The sequence below is a fragment of the Carettochelys insculpta genome, chromosome 22 (genome assembly GCF_033958435.1).
Source record: "Carettochelys insculpta isolate YL-2023 chromosome 22, ASM3395843v1, whole genome shotgun sequence".
Lineage (NCBI taxonomy): Eukaryota > Metazoa > Chordata > Testudines > Carettochelyidae > Carettochelys > Carettochelys insculpta.
The window spans coordinates 7,025,312-7,052,878 of record NC_134158.1 but is presented as its reverse complement, the minus strand read 5'-3'; the positions used below and the strand labels follow the sequence as shown (position 1 = coordinate 7,052,878).

Below are 27,567 nucleotides of genomic sequence, written 5' to 3'. Positions count from 1 at the left end.
CTTTAAGGTGCTACAAGACTTCTTGTTCTTATCGAAGCGGTTCGTGTCCTGCCCTGGATTACCCTAACTAGCCAGTAGGTGGCATTGGAATTCAGGAACCTGCTGAGAGCGAGAATCAGAGAGGTGGCCGTGTTGTCTGTATTTTCCAGAACAACAAGAAGTCCTGTGGCACCTTATAGACGAACAGATATTTTGGAGCATGAGCTTTCGTGGGCAAAGAGAGAGGTTGCCTGCGGAGTTGTGAGGTGATTCACACACAAACCGTTCCAAGCGGAAATGGAAGTCTGGGGGGTAGTTGCAAGGAGGGATGATTCTCTCCCTGGCACCCTTGTTCTCCAGTGAACTTGGAGGGCCTTTGATCTGCAAAGCTTTAGAACAACATGAGCATGAATGGTGATTAGTATTTAGGCCTCAGCAAACAGAGTAAAGCTGTGTGTAATACACCATCACCTACCGGAGCTGTCAAATTCAGAACTGAGATGCAACAAGTTACAGATCCAGACTAACACGGCTACCCCTCCGATACTTGACACTTTGGACACTGTATTTCAATTAAAATCACTTTATTCCAGAATTATATTGGAATAAAAAAAACTTTTAAAACCACTGTCCTGTTCAGATATCCATGTAGATGCACCCTTATTTCCCTTGATATTTTTTTGTGAGGGACTTTGTCCAAAGCTCTTTGAACGTGAGGAGCTTTTTACAGTAAACCCTCACAATACATGAGTTAAGAACAACTGAAAATCCCGCTCTCATTAGAGCCAGTCCAACAGCCCCAGCCCCCACCCTTGCATGGCTCCAGCTCACGCCCAACCCCTGCACCTGGCTCTGACTCAACACCCCTGACCCCAGTTCAAACCCCCCACCAGTTCCCCACTCAAGCATGGCTCTAGCACAGCAACCTGCAGCCCTTATGCACCCTAGGCTTAACCTGCCTGCCCCTCTCCCACCTCCCCAGTCCACCACTAGGCTTAACCCTCCCCAACTGCTCCCACAACCCAGGACTTACTTTTCCAAAAGAGCTCCAGGTGTTCCTGCTGCCTCCCAGGCTGCAGAATGTGAGTTCTGCTGGGGAAAGAGCTGTCCCCAACGTATGCAAAATTTGAGTTAGGTGAGGGTGCGTGTAAATCGAGGCACTTCCGTACGAATCGGTGTGTCTCTATTCTTAGCACTTATGGTTGTGTTATTTTAACATGCTAGCGAAGTATAATCTGTCCTTCCCATCCTGTTTAAAGGCTGGTGTTGTAGTACCTAGTGATCTGGTTAGTTCTGCCACCTGTTTTGGCTGGGCTTCTGCCAGTGTCCATTCCGATTCACCCGCTTGTGGCTTTGGTACTTCTTGCACTTGTAGATAGACATTTACAAACATTACCTCTGACCACCCGCCTGTTTTTATTTAACTCCTTAGATGTCCTGCAGAATTCATTGTCTGGGTAATCATAGCCTGCCCAGGCTCCTGTATGTCCTGTCCTTTTTTGGATCCCGTACCTTGCTATTACTAACACACCCAATGGACGGATGTCTGACCTGAGATGGCTCCTCAGCACTCATTAGCTTTCTGCCTCTCTTCCAGCTTCTACCTTAAATAACCACCCCAAATCCTATTCGTTGTTTGTGCCAAGAGTCTGTTCTCACACTCAGTCAGGCATAGCTCCCACCCCTTCTGTACAATCGGTCTTCAACCAGATATCCCCACCCTCACTTTATCATCTCTAGCCCCGACCCGCTGCAATTGTCTGCACCGTGGCTGGAGTAGGACAATGGCACATCCAGAATTTCCATTCAAATGAGATGTTTTCCCCTGTCCCGTCGCGGCAAGGTAACATGTGAGGGATGGACACCAAGTCACATACCGTGGGTCTCAGGTTGACGTGAGCCGTCTGATGTTGTCACCTTTGGATGAAAGTCTAATACTGTATAACCCTCTTCATCCTCCATTGGTCCCACCGGTGCCAGGTGTGAGTCCTTTTCAGCAGATACTCGGAGAAGGGAACAGAGCCAGCTACCGACTGACCCCCAGGCTCTGCCGCTCCAGGCTCACTTTCAAAGCAGCACTGACGCTCCTCGTGCAACCACAGGAAGTTCATGCTGTGACCACAGTTGACAGCTACCTCCTCCTCCTCTCCCCACAGCCTTGTAGCCTTCACTAGACCCTGCCAGTGTCTCTCCTGCAATTTCTACTCAGGCCCAATAAAGTTAGCGATTGTTTCTGGGATAGGGAATGAAATCAGCGGTCCAGCTGTGAGTACAAAACCCTGTACAGTAACTGTTTTCTGCATCCGGCTATTAGCTGTGACAAAGGAACTTACAGCTGAGTGCGAGCTCTCCCACAGCAAAATCTGAGAAGGCTGCTCTGTTTCTCGGTTGACTCTACTAAGTGGTCTGAAGTCCACTTGGGAACTGCATGGCCCGTGTTGCGAGGCGTCCAGTGTCTCTCCGGTGGAGCTGTGTTGCAAGCAGCAGTGCAGGAGCGTAGCTCTGTAGCCAGCTGCATGCCCAGTGTAGTGAGCACCATCTCCAGGGCTGAAGAAGTGGGTCTGCCCCAGGAGAGCTCATCACCTCATACGCTGTTTGGCTCAAGTGCTGCAGGAGGCCTTGTATGTTGGGCACCAAACAGGCACAACACATGTGTGGGACAGGGACGTGGGGCTGGGAGAGCGGGATGCTGTGGGGACAGATGGGGAATCAGAGATGTGGGAGAGGGGCTGGAAGAGGGGAGGCCCTGTGAGGGCACAGCCGGGTAGTTCAGGACATGAGGGGAGGATTTGTAGGCGTGGGACTCTGTGGGGACAAACTGGTAGTTGGGTGAGGACGGGGGTTAGAAGAATGGGGCTCTGTCTGTGGGGCGACAGACTGGCAGTTGGTGAGGATGGGGGTTAGAAGAATGGGGCTCTGTGGGGTACAGACTGGCAGTTGGTGAGGACGGGGGTTAGAAGAATGGGGCTCTGTCTGTGGGGGACAGACTGGCAGTTGGGTGAGGATGGGGGTTAGACGAATGGGGCTCTGTCTGTGGGGGACAGACTGGCAGTTGTTGAGGACGGGGGTTAGACGAACGGGGCTCTGTCTGTGGGGGACAGACTGGCAGTTGGTGAGGACGGGGGTTAGAAGAATGGGGCTCTGTCCGTGGGGGACAGACTGGCAGTTGTTGAGGACAGGGGTTAGAAGAACGGGGCTCTGTCTGTGGGGGACAGACTGGCAGTTGGTGAGGACGGGGGTTAGAAGAACGGGGCTCTGTCTGTGGGGGACAGACTGGCAGTTGGTGAGGACGGGGGTTAGAAGAACGGGGCTCTGTCTGTGGGGGACAGACTGGCAGTTGGTGAGGACGGGGGTTAGACGAACGGGGCTTTGTCTGTGGGGGGACAGACTGGCCATTGGGTGAGGACGGGGGTTAGAAGAACAGGGCTCTGTGGGGGACAGACTGGTGGTTGGGTGAGGACAGGAGGGAGGGGCTGGAAGAGCGGTTTGTAAGAGAGACTCGCGTTTGGTTGCACAATGTGCAGCTGGAGATTACCACACCCCAGTGCAATGTTGAAATATATCTGTAACCACCAGCTTCCATTACTGAAGAGCAGAGCCTGCCGGCCATTCTGTGGGGAGGGGTGGAATATTCCAGAAGGGCCCGTTTTTCTCTGGGGAAAGCGTGGGCTCTCTTGGGCGCAGGAGGTGCAGGTTTGCGCTCGAAGTGGAGGTGGCCGGGGTGCTGGAGTAGTCAGGGATATTTCCCTGCAGAGGAGAGCAGAGCTTGGCAGAGCTGGACAGTTAATAAGGTGGGGGCAGGAGCCAGACGAGGCATTGGGAAGTAACACTTTTAGACTGAGGGGAGGCCCCATGGCAGCAGAGAATAGAGAAGCTTAGGGCTGGCAGCGCTACGTTTTGCTGCAGGGAGAGCCTGGCAGTTAACCCGGGATAGTGGACTAGAAAACTGGGCCCGAGTCAATGCAGTTACAGGAGGTGGTGCTGGGACAGGAGTGGGTTAGTGAAGAGACCTGCAGTTTGCCAAGAAAGTTGCAGAGGGATGGGAGGAAAGCGCTGGGCTCTTTGTTTTGGGGAGACAGTCAATCGGGGGCTCGCAGAGGGATGGGAGATTCTTGCAGAGCAAGAGTCAGAGTGAGAACAGGAAACGGAAAGCGGAGTTTGCAGGATAGGAATGGCAGGTAGTAGCAGAGTCCGGGGAATTCGGGCCTGCTGGCAGAGGAGCATGGCGGGGGCGGTACGTGCATAGAGTCCCTTTGAAATGGTGCAGGAGCATCACTCCACTACTCCATGTGGCTTCTGAGGGCTGAGATGGATGTTGGGCGGATGCAGCCAATGGCTCTCGGTGGTACGAAGCTCTTACTGTTCCTGGTGCCGCCCCTGCTGCCTGAGGCTCTGCACCTACTGAAGATGCTGAGGCGAACTCCCCACACCTTGCCCCTGAGTTCATGGTGGCTTTTAGCCCTGTTGGGGGAATTACTGAGGAGCCAGAGGTGTGAACTGAAATAGAATTCGGGCAATGCACAAACAGTAGGCAGACTGGTGGCTAGCAGAGTTAACTGGAACTTTTCTCTGTTAATTTGAGTTTTGATGAGACTTTTTCTTGAAGAAAAAAAAAATCCGTTGACCTCTGTTTGGCATTTTTGTGTAAAAGCCACAATATGTTGGGGATTTTGTTACCAGAAACTAAAAATTGTTCATTTTTCAATGAAACCCTGAAAGTTTGCTTTAAACAAGTTTGTTTTGTGGTTGTTCTTGTTGTTGAATCTTTTCACAAGGCAGAAAAGTTCTTTTGTTCAATTCTGTCAGTGCAAGATATCATGAACCCTGGAAAAGCCAGGATTGGCTGATGGGAAGTCCTGGACAGAGCTGGATGGGGAAAAGTTTCTCCCAGGCTGTGAGAATTTCTGAACTTTTTGGAGTCTTCCCTTCCTGAATGAAGACAGAAAAATCAGTTTCCAAAAGTTTTCGTAAACCAGGAACTTGGCAGAATACAAATTCAGGGCAGATGAAACCCTTTGTATTGATTTTTGATCTTTTACTGTTTTTCCCATAAATTAACTAAATTTTCAAAATGAACAGTTGTTTTTGAATCGAAAAATGAAACTTAATTTTGACACCACCACAAAAAGACATTTCAGTTTCAAATCTTGATCATGCTTCTTTCACATCACGAGGGCTGTCAAAATTAACTCTTTCCTGCATATAGTTCAGGTTTTCTGGGTTGGAAAAAATTTTGCAGGGAAACTTCCAATCGGCTCTGGTGCTGGGGCAGCTGCTGGGGAGGGGACAGGCAGATTAGTGATGAGGATTGCCAGGGCCTGGAGAGGGTGTCAGAGTTGGGGCAGGCACTGTGTCAGTTTAGAACTACCCAGGGACCTCTGAGTGGGGTCCTCCAAAATCATCCTTTGTATCTGCGTTTTCCTTCCGGCTGCAATGATCTTTCATCTCTTCCTCGCCCTGCATCAGTGGGTGACACGCTCACCCCAGCAGCTTGTGAATTCCAGAAGTGCAACTGAACTGCAGTTTCTCCAGTGGTGAGCGGGGATGGGAGAAAACGGGGAACTGATTCTCGGCTGTAGCTGGGTAGAGTCCGTCCAGACTCAGAGCACTAATTTAAATCTCTAATACTATAACTTTACTATGGCCACTGCTGGCCTCTGCCCAGCCTCCCACCCCAGCACAACAGGGCCGCTTTTCCCCAGGCTGGGATAGCAGGGCACTGGGGGCTCCAGAGGGGAGTGCGACCCCAGGAGCTCCAGTGAGTGGGGCTGCTGTGCACCTGAGTGCTATGAAGAGTCCCTGTGACTGAGCCTTCCAAGAGCTGAGCTCTTCTCATTGACTATGTCTACACCGGCCCCTCCCTTTCGAAAGGGGCATGCAAACGTGGTGGATTGAACATGCAAATTAGGTGCTAATCTGCATATTTAGCATCTCATTTGCATAATGATGGCCACTTCCCGTTCCAGAAGAGCTGCTTTCGAAATGCAAAACAGCCGTGTAGACGGGTTCCTTTAAAAGTGCCCTTCTTCCGAGGATGTGGAAGAATGCCACGAAGGGAAGCAGGAAACCCAGGGATTGCTGGGGTGGAAAGCAGTGCATAAGGGGACCTGGAGCACAGGCGCCTGAACTGTGGGGATAGCTATCCTGAGAGCACTGTTCTCACTGTCGATGCAACCACTCCATGTGTGGACGTGCAAGGCCCACAGAGAAAAATTGTTGTTGCATGATCACATTATTTTCTTTCAAGCCTTTCGGATTGTCAAACTGTGTCAACAAAACCCCTCTGCCAGGTTAGACAAGGACTGCGTCCATTCCCTCATCCTGTCACTTCCATGTGAGTGGGTGTTACAACCCATTCTTTTAACTCTAGCTCTGCGTATACCTTCCTTCTGTGGTTTACTTTTTTCAAAGGACATACAAGGCATCAGCAATAGGACAATACGCTTCAAAGTGCAACGGTACCTCAAGTGCCGCAGCTCAGCTGCCTGTTTATAAAATCATAATAATGGTCAGTTCAGCGGAATAGACTTGTTTTGTAACTGTGGGCAGGCTACATTTGTCACCGCTGAACGCTGATGTTGCCCTTTTCTTTGCTGCCGGACGATGCTACGTAACCAGACCACTTGCTCGTTTTCCTGAACAATCTCTCAAAATGTTTCTATAGCTTAAAGTTTTTATTTTAAATTCACAGGGCGAAAGAAGAAACTGTCTTACAAGAGGAGACTTGCTTCCTGGTATGTACTGTTGTGGTGCTGTTCATGCTAAAGCCTTGGTTTTCCAACTGCAGGATATTTCCTCCTGGGTTATCACTCAAGCATGATGGTCTTACTGGTTGGTTAAAGATGCTGAGTCTCCTGTTCCACTCCTTGCTGCTGCTACCAGCCTGGAAGAGGAATTAGGAGCAAATAAAAAGCAGTCAAGTAGCACTTTAAAGACTAGCAAAATAGTTTATTAGGTGAGCTTTTGTGGGACAGACCCACTTCTTCAGACCATAGCCAGACCAGAACAGACTCAATATTTAAGACACTGAGAACCAAAAACAGTAAGCAAGGAGGACAAATCAGAAAAAGATAATCAAGGTGAGCAAATCAGAGAGTGGAGGGGTGGCGGGGATATTGAATATTGAGTCTGTTCTGGTCTGGCTATGGTCTGAAGAAGTGGGTCTGTCCCATGAAAGCTCACCTAATAAACTATTTTGCTAGTCTTTAAAGTGCTACTTGACTGCTTTTTGTTTTGATAGTGTATAGACTAGCATGGCTCCCTCTCTGTTACTATAGGAGCAAATAGAGTGCTTATATTTAAGAAAGGGGGAGAGGAGATTATCAGTTCATGAAACTAAAGGCCCATTACATGACCTCAAGGTCTTAGAATAAATTATGAGAGAGTAACTAAAGACAGAGGTAAATGGCAAGTGGGATTAAAAACCAACCTGATTGTACAGAAGGTAGATGTGTCAGAGACCCAGACCAACCTGATCTCTCTCCTCATTCTGAACAAAGAAAAGGAAGTCAATCTAAACTGCCTGGAGTTCAGTAAAGCACTTGAAATACTTCCACGTGGGAAATTATTCATGAAATTGGAGAAGGTGGGCAGTCACTGCTTTGCATTGTATTCTGCTTTATTATACTCAGAAACAATGCACAGAATCGACAGGTTTTTATCTTGTCAAATATTGGCTTTAGCCATTAAAATGAGACTTGAGACCTGGAAATTTTGCAATAAACTTAAGTAACACATTCTACTTCCACTTCTTCATAACTTATGAAAGAGGGAGTTTTGGGCATATGACCATCAACTGACCAAAGGATAAGTGTTGACACCAGCTTTTAGAAAATTCCACATGCAACATCTGACCACAAATGTGCCATGGCAACAAACTGACGTATATGATGATGAAGTGAAATCATAGATATACTAACCTATAGCAAAAGAATAGTTTAGAATTAATAAGAGGAAGAAAGAGATAAGGGGCCTTTGAGAGCTAGGACATCTGTGCCAAGACAAAGCCCTTTGTATAATGCACAGTGGTTGTTCCAACATTACTGAATGCATGGGAAACCTGGACAACATGCAAGTGTCATTTGAAGGCACTTGAACAATATCATCAACGTTGCCTCAGAAGAATCCTAAAAATCCCCTGGGAGGACAGGCACGCAAACACTAGTGTCCTGGAAGAGTCAAACATGACCAGCATTGAAGCCACTATCATTCACCAACAACTTCATTGGACTGCTCACGTGGCTGGATGTGTGATTGGCACCTCCCAAGACAGATCCTGTTTTCCAAGTTGAAGGAAAGGTGGAGGAGCGTTGGGGGCCAGAGGAAGAATTTTAAGGACATGCTGAAGGCACAGATGAGAAAGTGCAGCATCGGTGTTGACACTTGAGAGAACCTTGCCCAAGACCATCCCCAGTGGAGAGCAGTAGTCCACGATCGGGTGGTGCAATTTGAGGCATCCTGCCACAGCGCAGATGAGGAGAATCAAAGGAGAAAAGTGGCAAAAACTGCCCCATGCTCTTCCAACCAACACCTGCCCCTTCTATGATAAGAACGGCAGCTCCAGAATCAAACTGGTCAGCGATCAATGGACTCACAACTAGGAGACTGACATGCGACGTCCCACTCGCTACCAAGTGACCGAGAGAGAGAGGCGTGAGTACGGGTGTTTCAAGGCACCTTCTGTATTATCTCTATTTACCTTGCTGAGTTAGTGGGTGCAACTTTTCTAAATGTGTAAATAAACTATTTACGTGTACTGTAAATGTAAAAGAGTTCCTATCTTGTGAGTGTTGCGTCGGTGCACCTCAGGGCTCCCAATCACAGCCTAATTGTGAGAACTTAATTGAGCCTCGCCTTGGAACAAGGACCTGCCAAGCCTCACAGTACTGGATGGGAATGTTCGGATGAGGTTACAGGAAGTGGGGAGAAGGGAGGCAGGCAGCGGAGAGAGGAGCAGCCCAGGGAAAGGACAGCAATGTGTCACCTGCAGGCACCCCAACAGTGGAGGGCGAGGGGGACTGTTGCCCTGGAGCCTGGCCTTTGGGTAGTGGCCTCTGCAGCTCTGCGCTCCTTTGGCGTGCTGGTAGCGCTGTTCTGCACGGCTGTGGGGGGGCCCAGTGCTGTGGTCTCATTGGCACTAAGGGTGACTGCCCTTGGCCCCACTCTCCTGGGGATGCAGAGCCAGGACACCCTCCCCTTTTGCCCTGGGGCCTGCAGTGGCTGTCCGTTCTGCTGCTCATAGTAGTGGCTCAGGGCGGGTCTGTGACCTGCAATGTGCAGTAGGTCAGACTAGATGATCATGACTGGCCCGTCCAGCCTAAAAGACTGTGCTTTGCTCGATGACACGGAGTTCCTTTGCGGGAACGTTTCTGGGGCCCACGGACAGTCTCTGCCCGAGCAGTGATGGGTCAGATAAGATTATCCAGTCACTTGCCTCTTGCTGACGGAAACTCTAATCCCAGCCTTGGCTCTCGGTAGGTTAGCATTGATTCTCACGGGTTTTTCTGCTCTGCTTCCTCAGGTTCAGCTCAGAGACCAGCTCGTCATTTGTCCCCCAGGAAATAACAATTAGTTTCTTTCACCAGAGGGAAAGTCTCGGCTGCTGCTCATCTGCTGATCCTTAGGGAGGGGTCAGGAATCTGACAGACTGGAATCAGGCGAGTGGCTTCCCTTCTGAACGACCCCTGGGGATTCCCTCCTGGCTGCTGTGGGGAAAGTTACAAGCCAGTTCACTTCGCAACACCTATTTTCTGATGTTCTTAATTTCTTGGGCAGCAAGTTCTACGGGCCCTTGGTGCCTAAGCACCAGGAATATTCCTGGCCTGGGGCCAGGTCTCTTCCTCAGCCCCACATGCTGCACATTCCCCAGCTCTGCCTGCCACGCCAAAGCAATTTAAAACAGCCTCAGCTTTGTCATCTACAAACCTGGCTGGGGTTTGGGACTCTCCCCTACGCCCTCAGCCTGAAGGCCAATGCAAAGAATTTGTTTAGTATCTCTGCAAGCACTTTATCATCCTTCAGTGCTCCTTTGGCTTCTTGATTGTCCTGCAGCTCCCCTTGTTTAGCAGGCGTCGTGCTTCTGATATGCCTTCAAAAATTGCGATTACTTTCTGCGTTGTTGTCTAGCTGTTCTTCAGATTACTTTTGGCCTTTCTAATGACACCTTTATACTTTATTTGCAATGCGGAAACATCTGTCTGAGTCCGCAGAGAGCCTGAGATCACTCTCTGAAATGGAGGGAGCTGCTTCGTGCCTCTCAGAGGGGTGTTACCCCACAAACCTGGTGTTGTGGAGGTCCCCATAACAAGATCACTCCAGAAAAATAGCTTCCATGTGGCAGGAGAGGAAAGCATATTTGGGGCCGGTTCCCCTGGCCCCAATCTAAGTAAGGACAGCAGACCTGCACTATCTTCTTGCACCCTTCATGCCTCTGCATCTTGGGAAGAAGATTGCACAAGCACCCTGGAGTGGGATTTATAGACTTCTGCGAATTCCATACCCAAGGATAGATGCGAGGAAGAGTACTATGGCCTACAAAAAGTGAATGACTTGTTTTGTTTGGATTCTCACGTATCTTGGAAGACACTTGCTGGCATACTGACAGTGGAGAGCTAAACTGAATTTTCTACCCAACTGCTGAGGGTAAACTGTGGCATGGCCAGAGGTAAACTGAGGAACAGACCCCTGGTTTGCAAGCCCGGTAAGCTTACAGAATTCGTTCTTTGGTAACTTGCAGGTGTTTGGAGTTCTTGATGCACAATTTTGTGCTGCTTTGGAAGGCTGCCATAGTTTTTTGTTACCTAAAGCTATGTGTAACGTGACACTGTGATTTAATATGTTGTTGTTCAGGTTTATACCACACCATCCCCAGGGTATCTGAATGTGAGCCGAAAGTGCACTAGTGGTATAACCAAAATCCCTCATGCAGGGTTCTGTTTTGTATTGCTGCCCATCCCGCACGATACCCAAATGTCCTCAGTAGTAGCATCATTTATAGATCTAACATATTGGAGAGTTTCTCTGTGTGTGATAGAGCAAGTCCGTCCATCCGTCTGCTAGCCCTCAGCCCTGTCTAAGACAGTGTATTGCCATGGCCTGTACCTCTTTGGCAGCTCCAACAGCCTCCCAGAGGGCTCCATACCATGGCCCCTTTGTCCCCTTTTCCTCAGGCAGTCCTCAAAGCTGCCTGGATTGTGTCGTGTTGCCTCCAGCCCTTTACTGCTACTCAGCCCTTAGCAGTGCCTGGAGCGTGATTTAAAGGGCCCAGGGTTTTGGGTGATGCGACCCCTGCTGCAGTGGCAGGAACAGCTGAGAGCCCTGGGCTCTTTCGAGTTGCCAGGCCTCTGGGGCAGCTGCCGCCTTCGCCCTCCCTTGTCCCGTTGGTGGGCCGGTCCCTCCGCAGTCTTTTAGCGTTTGTGGCTGCCCCTGCACATGGCGGCTAGTCCTCTGAAAACATTAGAGCCGCCCCAGGATCTCTTGTGGGCGGCAACGTCTAAGTCACACCCCTGAGTTTCACAGGTAGAATTGGGTTTGTCTCCAACGTGGCCCCTTCCCTCAGCGCGCTCAGGGGGATGGGAAAGCGGAGGCAGGTTCTGCATGTGCCTCCTGCAGGCTGGGACCAGGCCTGGCCCTGGCCCTGGCTTCTCCCTGCTCTCGCGCGACCAGCGCCAGGCCAGAGCCCAGCCAATCAGCGAAGGGGGCGTGGCCTCACGTTAGGGCGGATAACCCCCTTCGAGGCTGTGCGCACAAGAGGATGGGGTGCAAGGGGGTGCGGTGTGATGCAGCTTAGGCCTCAGGTGAGGGCAGCGCGTGTCTCCAAGATGCAGCAGGGAATCGCTGAGCCAGGGACAAGGCTCCCCACCCACCCCTCTGCTTCTGGCCTATTCCAGACTTAGAAAACAAGGTAGCTCAGTGGTTTGAGCATTGGCCTCCTAAACCCAGGGTTGTGAGCTCAGCCCTTGAGGAGGGATTGGGGCAAATAGGTATCAGGGATGGTGTCTGGCCCTGCCAAGAGGGCAGGGGACTGGACTAGATGACCTCCAGAGGTCCCTTCCAGTTCGAGGTGTGATGTGACTGTCTGTAAGACTTCATCAATAGGTGTGTTCTGCTGGGATGTTTTAATCGAATGCACCTGAGCGTAATAGATTATAGTAAGTTTCAAGCTTAACGCAGATTGTCATTATTTCAAGTTGAATTTTAATTGCTTTATTTTAAAACGCTCTGTGAAACTATCAAATTTTAAACCACTGATTTTTATCGAACCCAGGGATGGGCAGACCGAGTCTGTTCAGGTCCTTCCAAGACGCTGTCTGTGCCCCGTCCAAAGATTTGCATCTCAATCTCCCTCACCATCCCCCACAACCTCCCATCTCCCTGGAGTTACCCCTGCTTTGGCGGGGGGGGGGGGGGGGGCACTGCTCACGGTTCTACATTGTGTGCAGGTGTGGTCCAAACAAAAGGTGTGAGGAAAACCCTGCGCACACCACACCCAGTGCCAGGGCTTCCATCCCTGGCTGAACTCTGAGGGGAGGGATGAGAGGAAATGGGGACTCTTCAGTGAGAGCCCTGATGACATAGGAGGGTGTTATGTAGTAGCCTGTGCTTAGTGCTGACATTTGTTCTGCTGAATGGGGCACGGCTCTCCCAAAGCTCCTGCCGACCTTTTGGTGTTAATTATGACAACTCTCTCGATATTCCCTTTATCCATATCCATGGATAATTCCTCTCTAACTTGCCTAAATTCTTGTTCTCAATTTCCTGTAGCATTGACTTCCACACCCTAATTATACATTGGCTGAAGAAAACCCAAACCTGACCACCCTTACCTTGTCCTGACTCTCTCATCGCAGATTCTAGGTCACCGGCGAGGAGAGGAGAGGTGACCAAAGCCAGGGATGCTGCAGTGGACTAGAAATAACTGCCATGGTTGGAGACAGCCATTTCTTACAGCTGGCGAGAGGAGTCCAAGTTGGTCGGAGTACAGTACCCAGCGAGTCCTGAGTGAGAGAGGACAGATGGGGGAGCGCGTGGAAGAAGATCCCCTTGAGTAGCCTCTTCATGACAGAGGAGGAGGAGACTTCGGAACTGCTCTGCCTGGGGAACAGCAGGAGAGAGATGCTGTGGTGCAGATTTTGTGTGGTAGGGATACCTGCGTCCAACCTGTGCAATGGCAGTCATTGTCACGCTGCAGGGTATTTCCCCCTGGGTTATTGGCCAAGCATGAGGATCTGACTTGTTAAAAACGCTGAGCCACCTATTTCACTTCTCACTGCAGCTATCAGGGTGGAGGAGGAATTAGGAGCAAATACAAATGCTTATATTTAAGGAAGGGGAGATTAACAACCATGAAACTAACGGCCCATTACCTGACCTCAGTTGTATTTAAGGTCTTAGAACAAACTATGAGAGAATAATTAAAGACAGAGGTAAATGGCAAGTGGGGTAAAAACCAGCCTGGTTGTACAGAAGACAGATGTGTCAGAGAGCCCGACCAATGTGATCTCTCTCAGTTCTAAACAAAGAAAATTCTAAACAAAAGAAAACTGCCTGGAGTTCAGTAAAGCCTTGGAAATAGTTTCACGTGGGAAATTATTGTTTGAATTGGAGAACGTGTGGATTAATATGAGACTCAAAAGGTGGGCAAGAAGCTGGAAAAGGGGAGAGTACAATGGGCCCTATAGAGGGGTGAACTGTCAAGCTGGGGGGTGGCTATTAGTGGAGATCCTCAGATCAGTATTGAGAAAGTTTGAACATGCTAATAAAATCTGCAGGGACACAAAATTGGGAGGCGTTGTCAGTGCAGAGGAAGAACGCAATACCATGCGAAGACTTGGGCTAATTAAAAAACGGGAGTAAAAGAAATGGGATGAAATTTAACAGTGCAAAGTGCAAGAAACTAGCAGCAAGAATTTTTGCTGTAATCTGGGGATTTATTGGAAGCAACAGAAAAAGAAATACCTGGGAATACTGGTCAGTCATAGGATGACTATGAGCTGCCAATATGAGGCCGATGTGAAAAAGGGTATTTCAGTCCAAGGATGCATCAGGCACAGCATTTCCAGTAGAGGTAGGGAAACATTATTACCATTGTAGAAGTCATTGGTGAGAACTTATCTGGAGTACTGGGTGCAATTCTGGTGTCTCATGTTTAACAAAGATTATTTCAAATTGGAACAGCTGTGGCAAAGGGCCAGCAGCACGATCAGAGGAATGAAGAAACTGTCTTACAAGAGGAGAGCTGTGGATCTAGACTTGGCTTGTTGAGCCTAACAAATTGCAGGCTGAGGGGATGTATGATTACTCTCTATAAACACATCACTGGGATGAACACCCAGGGAAAAGAGTACTTATTTAAGCTAAGGGCCAATGTTAGTAGAGGAAAAATAGATATAAAATAGGCAACAAATTTAGGCTCGACATTAGATGAGTTTCCAACCACCAGAAAAGTGGACCTCTGGAACAGCCTTTTAAGGGAAGTAGTGGAGGTACAAACTCCTCTCCCACCCCCAAACCAACCTTGTTTCAAGACTGAGCTTGGTAAACTTCTGGAGTGTGTTGTATGATGATGGCAAATATTCGTAGACGGGTTGTAGCTTGTAAATGTCTCCAATGGCTGGTAGAGGGACGCTATGAATCTCTTTGTTCAAGAACTTCTCCTGAACTGTAAGAGCTAGGACCACCAAATTGAGTTTGCAGCTTCCTCTTGTCATAACTTAAAGGAAGATAAAAGTTTGGTTGTGCCAGGAAAATGGGATATAGGAAAATGGACAGGGAGCTGTCACCAGCCACGAGGCTTTAGAGGCCAGACTGGAAGTGGGATTGTAACCTTGACAGGAAAGAAGGGCCCTGCCACCCATAGCTGGGAGGAGCGTGGCCAGGGCAAGTGTCCAACCTTCAGCATCGCAGCCAGGGCCTGGGCAGGAGCCTGGGACGTGAGAAAAGCAGACTGAACTTCCCTGACATTGCAGAGATGTTGTATCTGATGTCTGCTGCCACAGAGGGGGGGCGATGTGCTTTCCTCTCACCTTTCCCACTTTTCCCTATTCTTTTTCAGATCAGTTGCAGTTAATACACTGTATTTGTTTTGAACTGTATGCGTTGACCAGTGAACCAGAGAAGGAGAGGAGTGGAGGGAGGGAGGGCAGAGCACCTTGGGAAGGAGCGTAGGCCAGTTTTCTCTCACCACACAGTCACTGCTTTGCATTATATTCTGCTTTATTATATTCAGCAGTAATGCACAGAAGCTACAGGCTTGTATCTTGTCAGAGATTGGCTTTAGTAGTTTACATGAGACTCGAGACCTGCATATTTTGCAACACGTAAACTTCAGTGACTCATAAGCTATGAGTAGCGACAGAGAGGTTGATGTGTTAGTCTGTATCCTAACAAAACAAAAACGCTGTCATGTTCACTTTAAAGACTAACAAAAGAATGTATTAGGTGATGAGCTTTCATGTCTCATGACTGCTCTTTTGTTTCATAAGTTATGAGGCACTGGAAGTAGAATGTAAGAGGGAGTTTTGGGCATGTGCCCAGAGGATAAGCACTGATCCCAGCTTTTGGAAAATTCTGGATCGAACATCTGACCACAAATGTGCCACAGCAACGAACTGAGGTATATGATAATAGAATGAAATCATAGATATACTAGCCGATAGCAAAAGGACAGTTTAGCATTAATAAGAGGAAGAAATACAAGTAATGAATAAGCAAAAGCCACCTACTGAATATGCATTAGACATAGGGACAGCCTCATAACGTTTTATAAAAGCAGCGTCACAGGGCAGCGAGCTGGAGATGTTGACCTTGGGAAGGGCGGGAGTGATGGCCACTGGTGAGGACGAAGAAGTTGAAAATAATGAGGAAGAAACTGGTTAACATCCAGGTTGTTCTGCAAGAGATGGTGTGAGTATGTGTGTTTCAAGGTACTTTCTGTATTATCTCTATTTAACTTAACCCTGGGACAAGAACTTGTCAACCCTCAGAGTACTGTATTGGAATCTTTGGATCAAGATACAGGATGGGGAAAGATGGAGGGGAGAGAGGCACCCCCGGGGAAGGCTATTGGTCTATCACAGACAGTCCCACTGATGGAGAGGGCAAAAGGGACTGTTGACTCAGGACGCAGCCTTTCTGTGGCTGTTGCCAGAGTTCTGGGCCTGCTCTGCTGTTTCACGTGGCTGTGGGGGACCCAGCACTGCAATCCTAGCAGAGCTAAGGAGGACTGCCCTTGGCCTCACCCCTCCTGGCAGCATGGAACTAGGCACCCCTCCAACTTTACCCTGGGGACCGTGGTGGCTGTCAGCTCTGCTGGTTACTGTGGGGGGAGGTTCTGTGACCTGCAATGCGCAGTAGGTCAGACTAGAAGATCATGAACAGCCCTTCTGTGCTTAAAGACCTCACTTTGCTCCATAACTGTTCCTTCCTTTGCAGAACCATTCGTGGGGCCCATGGACAATCTCTCCCTGAGCAGTGATGGGTCAGATAAGTATTATCCATTCACTCACCTATTGCTGACAAACTCTCTAATCACAGCCTTGTCTCTCTATAGTTTACAATTGATTCTCTAGAGGGTCTTTCTGCTCTCTTCCCGCAGGTTCGGCTGAGACAGCAATTCATCGTTTTTCCATGGAAATGACAACCAGTTTCATTGACCAGAGGGAAGATGTTGGCTGGTCGTCATCTGCTGGGATATCTGATAGCTAGGAAGGAATTAGGACTCTGACACAGACACAAATCAAGTGAGTGGCTTCCCTTCTAAGTGACACCTGGGGGATTCCAGCCTAGCTGTTCTGGGGAAGGTTACAAGCCAGTTCACTTTGTAGCACCAATTCTCAGATGTTACTGATTTCATGGACATCAAGTTCTAGAAATCTAAATACACCACATGAATTGGATCCCCCTTCTCCACGTGCTTGTTGACCCCATGAAAGAATTCCAGTTGGCTGAGGCACCACTTCCTTTAACAGAAGCTGCTGACCTTGACTCCTCCCCAACATATTAAATTCATCCGTGTGTCTGACAGTTCTGCTCTTTCCTCCAGTGCCAACCAATGTGCCCCGTACTGAAGTTAGACTTACGGGTCTGTAATTGCCAGGATCGCCTCTGGAACCCTTTTGGAAAAACCGGCATCCCGTCAGCAACTGCCCCCGTGGAGGCCTGTCCCTCCGCAGTCCTTTAGCTTCTGCGGCTGCCCCTGCCCAGGGTGACTCGTTCTCCCAAACCACGTTACCCCAACACCTGATTCGCACCCCAGAGTTGCGTAGGTAGAACGGGGTTTGCACCCACTGTGCCCGGGGCGGGGGGGGGGGGGGAGCGGAGAGGCACCTGCTGCACGGGGGGGGGGGGGGGGGGGAGCTGCGACCTGCCGCTCCACAGTCGCGCGCGGCCCTGCAAGCAAACAAACGCCCCCGCCCCCGCGTCTTTTCAACCAGCGGCCGAAGTCCAACAGCCCCCCCACGAGCCAGCGCTGGGGGCTCCGCTTTTGCAGCGGAAGAGGCCGGGGGTGGGGGGGCTGCGCGCGCAGGCGGCTCGAGCTCGAGCTCGGGCTGACGCACCCCCGGGGGACGGGGGACGGGCCTCAGGTGAGAGCAGCGCGCGACAGGGAAGACGCCCCCTCCCCTCCCCCTCCCCCTTAGGTGCCCCCGGCTTCCGGCCCAGCTCCCGGAAGCTGCCGGTTGGCGGCGTGGCCGGGCGCGTGGGGGTGGGGGTGCAGCTCGTGCCTGAGGGGCCGGGCCGGCGGCGGGAAGCGGGGGCACGCTGGGGTGGTGGGGGGCAGGGCCTCGGCGGAGGAGGGGAACAGCCCAGCGGGCCGGCGGGCGGGGCCGCCGGGGCACTGATAGCCCGGGGTCTGTGCCACCCTCCCCCCCCGCGCTTTTCCTCCCGCGCTGGCGGTGTGGGGAGCGCGCCCCAGCAGGCCCCCTTCCGCGCCTCGTCCCCGCAGCTGCCCGCGCGTGGGGGTGGGCGAGCTGGAGTCAATAAGCAGAGAACGGGCCGAGCCCGGGCACTCTGCTCTGCCCCCTGAAAGCTTCGCTTCCCCCTTTGTTAGGGGGTGGGGGGAGATGGTCTTGTGCTCGTGGCAGCTGACTCTTGACTCTGCCTGGAGCGGGACATGTCACCCTTGCCAAAAAAAAAAGAGGGGGGGGAATTGTCTATCCTCTGCCCTGGGCAGAGCTGCCCCTGCAGGGGGGAAGTGAGACACGCAGGCCCCTGCCACTCGGCCCAGTGGAGATGTCAGGATATGGCAGGGAGGGAGGGACCAGGCCAAAATGACGGAAATCAGATTTTTCATATGCCGCTGTTAATCATGATTTAAAGCAGCACACCGGTACCCTCACTAACATTGCTTGTTTTCACCTCGCTTGGTCTTTTTGCCTTCTAGTTATTTTTCCTAAAGGGAGGCCGCTTCTCGTACACTCGCCGTTAAGGCATGTTGATCTGCAACTAAATAAAGCTTTTAAAGAACAAGGAGTGGTATTTGTTGCAAAATTTTGAGGAGTAAAGGGACTTTGAAGTAGTACGGGCACTTCCGCGGCTACACAGAAGCCGGTACTTAGAAGTTGTGGCAGGGGATGACCTAGTGGGGGTTGATCCTGCTTGAAGCAGGGGGCTGGACTAGATGACCTCCTGAGGTCCCTTCCACCTTTGTGATTCTGGGAGATTTAAATGAAGTGGTGCATATGCACTGCAGCACTTCATTAGTAATCTCCCATCACCCTAATTACCATGCACGCTTCGAAGTTAGGTGCTAGTGTAGACACAGTTGAGGTGTCTTTTCCTCTTTCTTTTGCTTTAGTGGCCAGTAGCCTCCCTGCAGTCAGGGTTCAGGTGCCTGTCTCTGGACAAACCCCAATGGTCAATATCTCCCCTTGTTTGGCTTAGGTAGCTCCCCACCTACAGTTTTGGCTCCCCGTAATGTTATAGCAGCCTGAGAGCCTAAATCAGGTCCATGGAACGCAGTGGTGTTTCTTGGATTTTCTAGCCATCTAAAGCTAGGAGCTGTGATGCAAAGCCTGAGTCCTTTGTGATCCCTACTCAGTTCATGAAGAATTTACAGCATGGGTGAGCAACCTGTGGCCCATCAGCCACATGCAGCCCATTGTGGTACTGTGTGTGGCCTGCCAGTAATTTTCTTTTCTGTTGTCCACGTGCAGGTTGCCAGATTCCACTGTTCTCTGTTCTTTTAGTTTTGTTTCTCAGTGATTTTACTAAAGTGACACATGGGAAATGAGGTGCGTGCCGATTGCATGTAATGTTGAGTGTGAGAACCATGCACTCCCTCTGCATCCAGTCAGAGCCCTGCTATGGCTCAGTCAGCACACCTCACAAATTCTAGGTATGGAAGTGCAGTTAGCAGAACCCCCCTTGTCTGGGGGACTATCTCGGTTATAATAATCTTGCAGCCCAGTGAGACAGAGGGTAACTTGTGCAGCCCAATCACCAGCCTGCATTGCCCAATGCTGCTTTAGCGGCGTGGTTCGCCACCTATTTACTGCCGTGGGCCGCATTCAATACTATCTGTATGGATCCGAGGATGTCACATGGCCTACAGCTGTATGCTGATTGGGCAACAGGTTGAGAGCCACTGTTGTAGAGCTCCCCCTGTCAGGCCTACTTTTCATTCATAGGCCAGGTTTGCACTAAAGGGGAAGATGGAATTAAGATATGCAACTCCAGCGATTGTAGTTACACAACTGTGGTCAATGTACCTTAATCTGAGCTTCCATGCCGTTTCCTGCGAGGGAGGTTGACAGGAGCAAGCTGGATGCTCAGTGAGGTCCCTGATAAGACAGGATGCTGTTATGTACCAGCCTGCTCTTAGTGCTGGTGTTTGCTCTGCTGAATGGGGCACGGCTCTCCTAAAGTTCCTACCAACCTTTGATGTTAATGGTGACAACTATCTGGATATTCCTTTTATCCGTGTCAATGGATAATTCCTCTTTAACTGGCCTAAATTCTTGTTCTCAATTTCCTCTGGCAGTGAGTGCCGCACTCTAATTCTATGTTGGCTGGAAAAACCAAAGAGGAAGGAGCACAGAGCCATGTGTGTCCAGGAGAGCTTCCCAGGTAAGCTGCACCCCTGTCAGCCAGACACTGTGCCCTTTGACTGCTTCTGTACCCCCTGCCCATCCAGACTCCCATCTCATCCCCTTCCTGCACCTTCCCGCCCATTCTGATTCCCCACCCTGGTCCTGTTTCCTCACCCCCAGCCTGGCATCTCCCAGACCTGCACCCCGAACCCTCCTACACCCTTCCTACCATGCAGACCTCACTCTTGCGTTCCAGTCTGGCCCCGACCACCCCCTCACAGCCTGCTCCTGCACTTTGCCTCCTGCCCAGACCCCACATCACAAGCCACCTTCCTGGCAGCCACTTCCCACACTGACCCTCTTGTTCCCCTTGCCAACCAGCCCCAGATCCTAGGGGGGCCCCAAATGTACTGGCCTGGTGCCTCTACAGTCAGGGACCACATCAGGGGTTGTATTTTGTTTTATGTGTTTTGGCTTTTTTATTTTATTTTATTTTATTTATTTGTTTATTTGCTTCTCACTTCTGTGGCCCCCAACCCAAAAAAGTTTCCCCACCCCTGGCATAGTGTCTCCAGGCCCTTGATCATCCTTCACCCTCCTTCAAATCCATCTGAATTCCAGAGCATTGTCTTCTGGGGATTCACTGAGCTAATTAATCACAATGGTGATTTGGGGAATGATGTTCTCCTTTGCGGTCTGGGTGGGAGTTTGAGTCAATATTTGTGTCCAGAGCAGGGACAGACGCATTTGAGATATGAAAATAAATACCTGGTGTGTGTCAGATTAGAACTTGATGCCAAACAATTCTGGTTTGAGTCACCCCAAGAGCATTAATGGGTTTTATCTTCCAGGTCATGCAGGTGACTCCAGCTTCAGGACGTCTCCTGTATGTAAATATCTAGTTGTCCTCGGAGCCATAATTATGGGGGGCACCATCATTGGTTTAGGAGCAGCTCTGGCAGGTAAATTTCCGGTCCCTCACGATTCAGTCTCTTTCTTCCTTTGTGGCTCACAGGTCTGTGTTGTCTGATGTGGGCCTCTTTGGGTAAGCGGTCAGGCCTGACTGGCGTCTCTCTAGGCTCTTTCCTAAGATCATTAGAATGGCCATATAGCAGCAGACCAAAGATCTGTGTACCCCACTGTCCTGTCTGTCAACAGCGGCTGATGCCAGGTGGTCCCAGAGGTAATAAACAGAACAGGGAATCATCAAGTGATCCTTCCCCTGTCACCCGTTCTCACCTTCTGACAAACGGCGTTGAGGGACACCATTTCTGCCCGCTCTGGCCAATAGCTCTTGGGGGACCTCTCCTCCACAAACTTATGCAGTTCTTTTTTAGTTTCTTGCCCCTTCCTCCATCGCTGTCATACCTGAGGGCATCGTAGACATTGACAGACTTCTCTCTGCAGCCTTGTGATGCTGGGACATGTCCTTGTCCTCGTTTTGTGGCAGGGGGAGCCAAGGCACCATGACCAGTTCCACAAAGGGCACAAGTCACAGTTTCAGGCACTCTGTGATCTGCCAAATTCCCGTTCGGCTACCACTGAGCTCTGGGGGCACCTGAGCTCCCCTGGGGATGAACTTCTGCTGTAGAAGTTACCTCAGCCCTTTTATATCTGTCTTTGGGTGTGTGCTGCTGTGTGGCCATAAGCATCCGGAGGCCTGTCATACCCATGGGGCAGGCATGCCTAAGCTGCTAGTCCATGAGAAACAGGTGGGGGGCGAGGCCCCCTACCTCTCTTAACTTGGCCCAGTGATTAGGGCACTTGCCTGGGATGTGAGAGACTCCAGTTCCAGCACCCCCTCTGTCTGAGGGGAGACAAGGTTTGAACAAGGGTCTCCCATCTCTCAAGCTAGTGCCAGTCACTGAGCAATGGGGGAGTGCGATGGGTTCGGTCACACAGACCCCTTTGTGATTGTCATTGGACGTGCAGAAATAGCCAACCTTCCTGTGCTCCTGGGTGCCTCTCAACTCTGTACTGCTGAGGCAGGTCCTCAGGCCTCCTCCAGCACTGCCAGAAAGATAGAGTCACACCCCTTTGCAGCATGGTACAGCCACTATGATCAGGTTAGCTCCGGCATGGCTCACCCAATGAGACTTGCCTCAGCATTCAAATGTATAGCCCCTTTGGGATGTGAACTGCAGATAAATCCGTCTTATTCTTTTTAAAGTTCTGTACAATGTAAGCTCATCTTCACCCTCTTTCTCAGGTTAAGCAGAAAGATGAGAAGACACCTTGCTCCTCCCCCACGTGGGGTTAGGGGTGCCAGCCCTGTTCATCCTGGCTAACTGCCATCCATGGACCTATCCTCCATGAATTTATCTAACTCCTTTATGAATCCTGTTAGAACCTTGGCCTTCCCAACAGCCTGTGGCAAAGAGTTCCACAGGTTAACTGTACATTGTTTGATGAAATACTTCCTTTCGTTTGTTTTAAATCTGCTGCTTATTGATTTCATTTGGTGAACCCCCCGCCCCACCAGTTGTCGTGTTAGGAGAAGGTGTAAAGAGCGCTTGCTTATTTGCTATCTCCACGAGTCATAATTTTAAAGACCTCTATCATATCCTGCCTTAGTCATTTCTTTTCCAAGCTGAAAAGTCCCAGTCTTATTAATCTTGCCTCAGATGGAAGTTGTTCCTCCCGCTTAATTATTTTTGTTGCCTTTGTCTGTACCTGTTCCAATGCCAAGGGATCTTTTTTGAGATGGGGCAATCACAACTGCACACAGCATTTAATATGTGGGCATACCATGGATTTATGTCTACGCAACATGTTTTCTGTCTTATTCTCCAGGCCTTTTGTAAAATTTCCCAACACTGTTTACTTTTCTGACTGCTGCTGCATATTGAGTGGATGTTTTCAAAGAACTATCGACAGTGACTCAGATCTCTCTCTCTTGAGTGGTAGCAGTTAATTTAGACCCTATCATTTTATACATACAGTTGAAATTTTGTTTTCCAATATGCAATGCTTTGCAATTATCAACATTGAATTTCATTTGCCATTTTGTTGCCGTTCTGTGAGGTCCCTTTGTACTGCTTCACACTCAGATTTGGATTTAACTATTTTGAGTAATTTTGGATCATCTACAGATTCTGACACCTCACACTTCACTCCTTTCTCCAGACCATTTATCAATATGTCGAATCGGACTGTTCCCAGTGTGATCCCCCAGGATTTACCTCTCTGCATTCTGAAATCTGACCATTTCTTACTCCCCTTTGTTTCCCATCTTTTAGGTAGCTCTCAGTTCATGAGAGGACCTTTCCCCTTATGCTTTGACAGCTTACTTTGCCCGAGGGCCTTTGAGGGCCCTTGTCAACAGCTTTCTGAAAAATCTAGTTACCTTGGATCCCCCTTGTTCACATGCAGGTTGACCCTCTCCGAGAATTGTAATAGATTGAACATTTAAATGGTCTTTGGTAACAAGTCCACTAGGTCACTCCCACTCAGTGGGGGTCTGGTTCTCCCGACTGGCCATTCCATGGAACTGACTGAATTATTGCACCACTCTTACCTCCTTTGTCTGTCTCCTGTTTCATTTTAATTTGTAACTAGCAGCCTTGGTAACTTGGAATCATAGGAGATTGCTGGGGTGCCAGAGGACAACAGGATTCATGCAAGGACTGGACTTTGATGTGGATAGTGAGGCTATCCAGAGTCATAGTGTAGCAGGGTCAGTGCAGGAAGGAATATGAATCCTTCTGCGTCAGGCCATGAGCCAGCCAGTGACTGAGAAGTGCCCTCCTGACACTCTGGGCAGGCTGTTTTCTCGCTGTATCGGCATACAAGTAGGAATATAAAACCTTTCTGCTTTGGCGCCTGGCCAGCCCCTGACCGCATTTGGAGCAGGGGTGGGCAATAATTTTCAGACGTGCCACTCCACAAATTTTAGGAATGGTTGTGAGCCAGATTGTCCCCCCAGAAGGAGTGGGGCCTTGGGCAGAAGGAGTGGGGCTTACCGAGAGAGTGTGTGTGGATACGAAAGAGAATCCCTTTGCGTGTCAGACGGATTTTATGAGACAGATGCAGTTTGTGCTGCCGTGTGTACGTTACAGTGCCTGTGTGCGGCACAGACTGGATATGTGTGATAGCGACACCGTATGCGTGTGCTGGATGCTGCTGGGTAAGTTTCCGAGGGAAGCCATCCTGTGTCTCCTGAAAGAAAAACCGTTCTGCTCTGTTGTCTCCCCACTCCTCTGCTCTGCTTTCCTGAGTTACCATCCAGGTTTCAGACTGGAGCAGCTCTGCTGTGTCTCCATCTCCCCAGTCCCTGGGCCAGGCTGTCCTGCCACCGACCACTAGGAGATGTCTTGCCTCCCTGAAGCAGCAGGTGCTGGTGGCGCTCAGCCAGCAGTGGTCTATCCCGCTAGGCTGATCCAGCCTGGCAGTTCCTGCGCTGCTGTGCCCGCTTCTCCAGGCTGACGAGAAAACGGGCCCTCTCTCACCCATGTGTGCTCTCTCCTTTTTTCTTTTTTTTTTTAAAGAGGTCATACGTAAACAACCCCTTGCTGCCTCAGGGTGCCCGGACGGCTGGTTCAGGAACCGAGGGAAATGTTACTATTTTTCTAAGGATGAGCTTAGCTGGAACGACAGCCAGAGCTTCTGCTTGTCATGCGCTGCCTCCCTGGCTGGGATTGGACGTCAGCAGGAGCTGGTGAGCTGCACAGATGCTTTGTCATAAGCTGGGCAGTTACTGGCACTGCAGACAGGGCTGGAGTCGGACTGGGTCCAGCCCTGGTAGGCAAAAGAGGAGCTGGGAGACTCCCAGTCTGAGGGGCCAGAGTCATTGTGGTTCTGGTGCTGACGCCTGGCTGGGCCTGGGACTCCAGCCTCCCCAACTCCCCATCTGCTCAGAGCCCAAGTGGGAAACTACCCTGTGTGGGGTTGGGCTGGGTCGGTGAGCTCCGGGGGCCGCAGGGGTGAGGACCAGCCTCACCAGCCCATCCCCAGGGTTCCCTCATAGGAGCTGGGGGTGGGAAATCCAATTGAAGAGGCAGCCTGTTTTGTGCTGCCTGCTCTGAGTGCCCTGTCCTGGTGGCAGGGGCCTATCAGCCCTACCCCGACAGCTCCCTCCCCTAACTCTGCTTTACTAGGATGAGGGGCTGCTGGGCAGACAGGGGCCTTGAAGTTCAATTCTTGCTTCATCCAGAAGGTGCCCTGGCCTTAGAAGAGAGGACTGGGGTGGGAGGGGGCAAAAGGTTAATACTGATTTGATCCCTTTACCCGGTAACTATGGAGGAGGCCTCTGCAGATCCCCAGCTGCCCAGGGCTCCATGGAGCAGCACAGAGCCAGGGCCTAACACAGCTGACTGCTTTTATTTCATTTTTAAGGATTCTGAGCTGCCCTACAGAGGCAGCCTGGACCACTGGATCGGCCTCCAAAGGGACACAGGTGGGATCTGGAGATGGATCAATGGCACCAAGTTTGACCATCCGTGAGTCTGTTTCTTTCTTTGCGCTGGGTCAGAGGCGATGGAAGTGCCACCCGGTCTCCTTCAACTTCCCCTCTTGCTGGGAGTGGGGCATGGGGCTGGTGCAGGGAGGGAGGATCCTGAGTGGCTGTGAGTGCAGCAGCTCCGCTCCCTCATGGGGTGTCTCCCCCAGTATGTGCCTGACTCTAGCTCCTGTTGTCTCTGGGTTACAGATCTGAAATACAAGGAGGAGCAGACTGTGCTTATCTGGATGAAGACCTCAACATCAACAGCTCTGGCTGCAGCACACAAAGAAAATGGGTCTGCAGTAAACCTGATACCCCTCAGTAGGGACAGGCGAGTACAGTGGGAGGGGATGAATGAAATAAGGGAATTGGCAAGCAAACATGGCAAAGGCTTGTTAGGTCTCCTCCATGGCCCCAAAACGCAGCACCCTGGTTCCTTGCTTCCTAGTCTACCTCCAGGATTTTGTGTGCGTTCTAGTTAATGATCGTTTTCTAAGGGAGTCTGACACAGTTTCAAGGTAACTTCCTGTCTGTCCACCTCCGTTAGATGGATCAGCTTGAATCTCCAGCCAAACCCTGTCCCAATCCCTGACTGAGGCACTTTACATTTTCACAGCTTCCTTCCATACATAGCCTGGTGTCCCTAGCAAACCAGTCTGTCTAAAAACCAGCAGCTTCCCATTGTTTCCACTCTGAACACAGTGACCAGCCTGTGCCAGCAGTTACAGGCTAGCACCAGCCCTTTCTCAGCTGATGCCTTTATTCTAGGGCAAAAGCGTTAGGAGGAAATGTATGAATACGGAAAGTTCTCGCACCTCAACACACACGTGCGTGAAGCAAACATTCCAAAGTGCAAACCAGGCCAGGCAGGCCTGTGTCATCTTCTGCCCAGCAAAAGGGTTGCCTCACCGTCCTTTGCAGCAACAGCTCCCAATCTGGGCCAAGCACCTGCAGGTCACATCCTGAGTAGCTGTACATAGCCACAGCCCCGGTCCAGCAGCCTGTCAACGATCATCTGTGCCAGACTTGGCTCAAGGTGTGGTGTGAAGTTATCTGCCTCACATATAGTAACATTGTTGCTACCACTTATATGCAGTATTTGAAGCAAAGCTTATACAAAGTGTGTTTAGTAAGACGTCTATACAAAAGTTAGGATTTCCTGAGTGTGAATATGCTATTTATATGTATTTTTATATTCGAAGTTCTGAATATTGACTGTGTGTGTGTACCTCAAATGTTTGCTCTTGTGGTTAACACCAGCAAGGTATTTACCCAGTCGGCTGTGAAGGAATTATTCAGGTGCCATGGTCCATAAACAAACACTTAACTCACATGGAAGATGCATATCTATGCTTAATGAACTTTTCCTGCGAATGCTCTAACCAGAGTACAGGTAACAGGCTTCTGCTATGGCTAAGTGAAGTGTGCACGGACCGTGTGACTCCAGACCATGCCTGGTTACCTGTAATTTTCCACAAATTAGAACAGTGGGTTTCCCTTCACTTGGAAGAAGCTGAAAAAGAGCCTGGAAACCTCTCTTTTGCCTTTTTTTTGCTCAGTCCTCTGGACTATGGACTTAAGAATTCTTAATGAAAAGACTGAGGATTTTCCAATTATTTGGATTCCACCAGAGCCTTAAGAAGCCATCAGTTTATTTCATCACTGCTAGAAGCCTAATTCAAGAACCTTACGTTTACTTGCTGGCCCATGTTCCTATTCACGAAATTTGTAAGGCAGCCACTTGGTCCTCTATTCACACATTTTCAGCCCACTGTGCAATCACGCAGCAGGTGTTGCAGTTGGTAGAGGGGTGCTTTCGTCAGTTCAGAACTTTGACTGCATCCCCTACCATCAGCTTGGCATTCTCCTCAATGGGAATGCACTGGAACAATCGCTTGAATAAGAAAACATGGTTAGTTACCTTTGGAACTGTTGTTCTGTGAGATGTAGTGTTCAGATCCAGTCCAAAACCCTCCCACCTTCCCAGCAGAGTAGCTGGAGAAAAAGGGCCTGAGCAAGGGGACATGTCAGCAGTGCCTATAGAGGACGCTATAAAGATGGCGCTCCTGGGGCACCACACCAGCCCGACAACAACCTGCTGGGGAAAAAAATTCCAGCAAC

At 50.1% G+C, this 27,567-nt stretch overlaps 1 protein-coding gene and 1 long non-coding RNA gene across 5 annotated transcripts; one reads left to right on the top strand and one right to left on the bottom strand.

The window, feature by feature from the left end:
* Positions 1-885: 885 nt before the first annotated feature.
* On the bottom strand, positions 886-17,273 carry LOC142025001 (uncharacterized). Of its 2 annotated transcripts, none has more exons than XR_012648564.1 (3): positions 17,058-17,273; positions 12,804-13,071; positions 886-4,908 (listed from the first exon to the last, which is right to left on the bottom strand). It is a non-coding gene; the product is annotated as an uncharacterized LOC142025001 (long non-coding RNA). The 2 variants fall into 2 exon arrangements; XR_012648565.1 differs by having other exon boundaries at positions 12,804-12,974.
* On the top strand, positions 16,506-26,779 carry LOC142024958 (C-type lectin domain family 2 member D-like). Of its 3 annotated transcripts, none has more exons than XM_075017347.1 (6): positions 16,506-16,718; positions 19,958-20,043; positions 20,858-20,968; positions 24,494-24,663; positions 25,341-25,444; positions 25,654-26,779. In XM_075017347.1, the coding sequence occupies exons 2-6, from the start codon at positions 20,019-20,021 to the stop codon at positions 25,769-25,771; spliced, it is 528 nt and encodes a 175-aa protein (XP_074873448.1). In that variant the 5' UTR covers positions 16,506-16,718; positions 19,958-20,018; the 3' UTR covers positions 25,772-26,779. The 3 variants fall into 3 exon arrangements, with proteins under 3 accessions (XP_074873448.1, XP_074873447.1, XP_074873449.1); XM_075017346.1 differs by lacking the exon at positions 16,506-16,718 and adding an exon at positions 17,346-17,561; XM_075017348.1 differs by lacking the exons at positions 16,506-16,718; positions 20,858-20,968 and adding an exon at positions 17,349-17,561.
* The last annotated feature ends 788 nt before the right edge of the window (positions 26,780-27,567 follow it).

What these genes read in the sequence shown, in the direction of transcription:
- LOC142024958 (XM_075017347.1), top strand. Translation starts at nt 20,019, where the DNA reads ATGTGTGTCCAGGAGAGCTTCCCAG. An exon ending in TGTCCAGGAGAGCTTCCCAG is followed by an intron (nt 20,044 to 20,857) that starts GTAAGCTGCACC and finishes TTTATCTTCCAG; the next exon opens with GTCATGCAGGTGACTCCAGC. An exon ending in GGCACCAAGTTTGACCATCC is followed by an intron (nt 25,445 to 25,653) that starts GTGAGTCTGTTT and finishes TCTGGGTTACAG; the next exon opens with ATCTGAAATACAAGGAGGAG.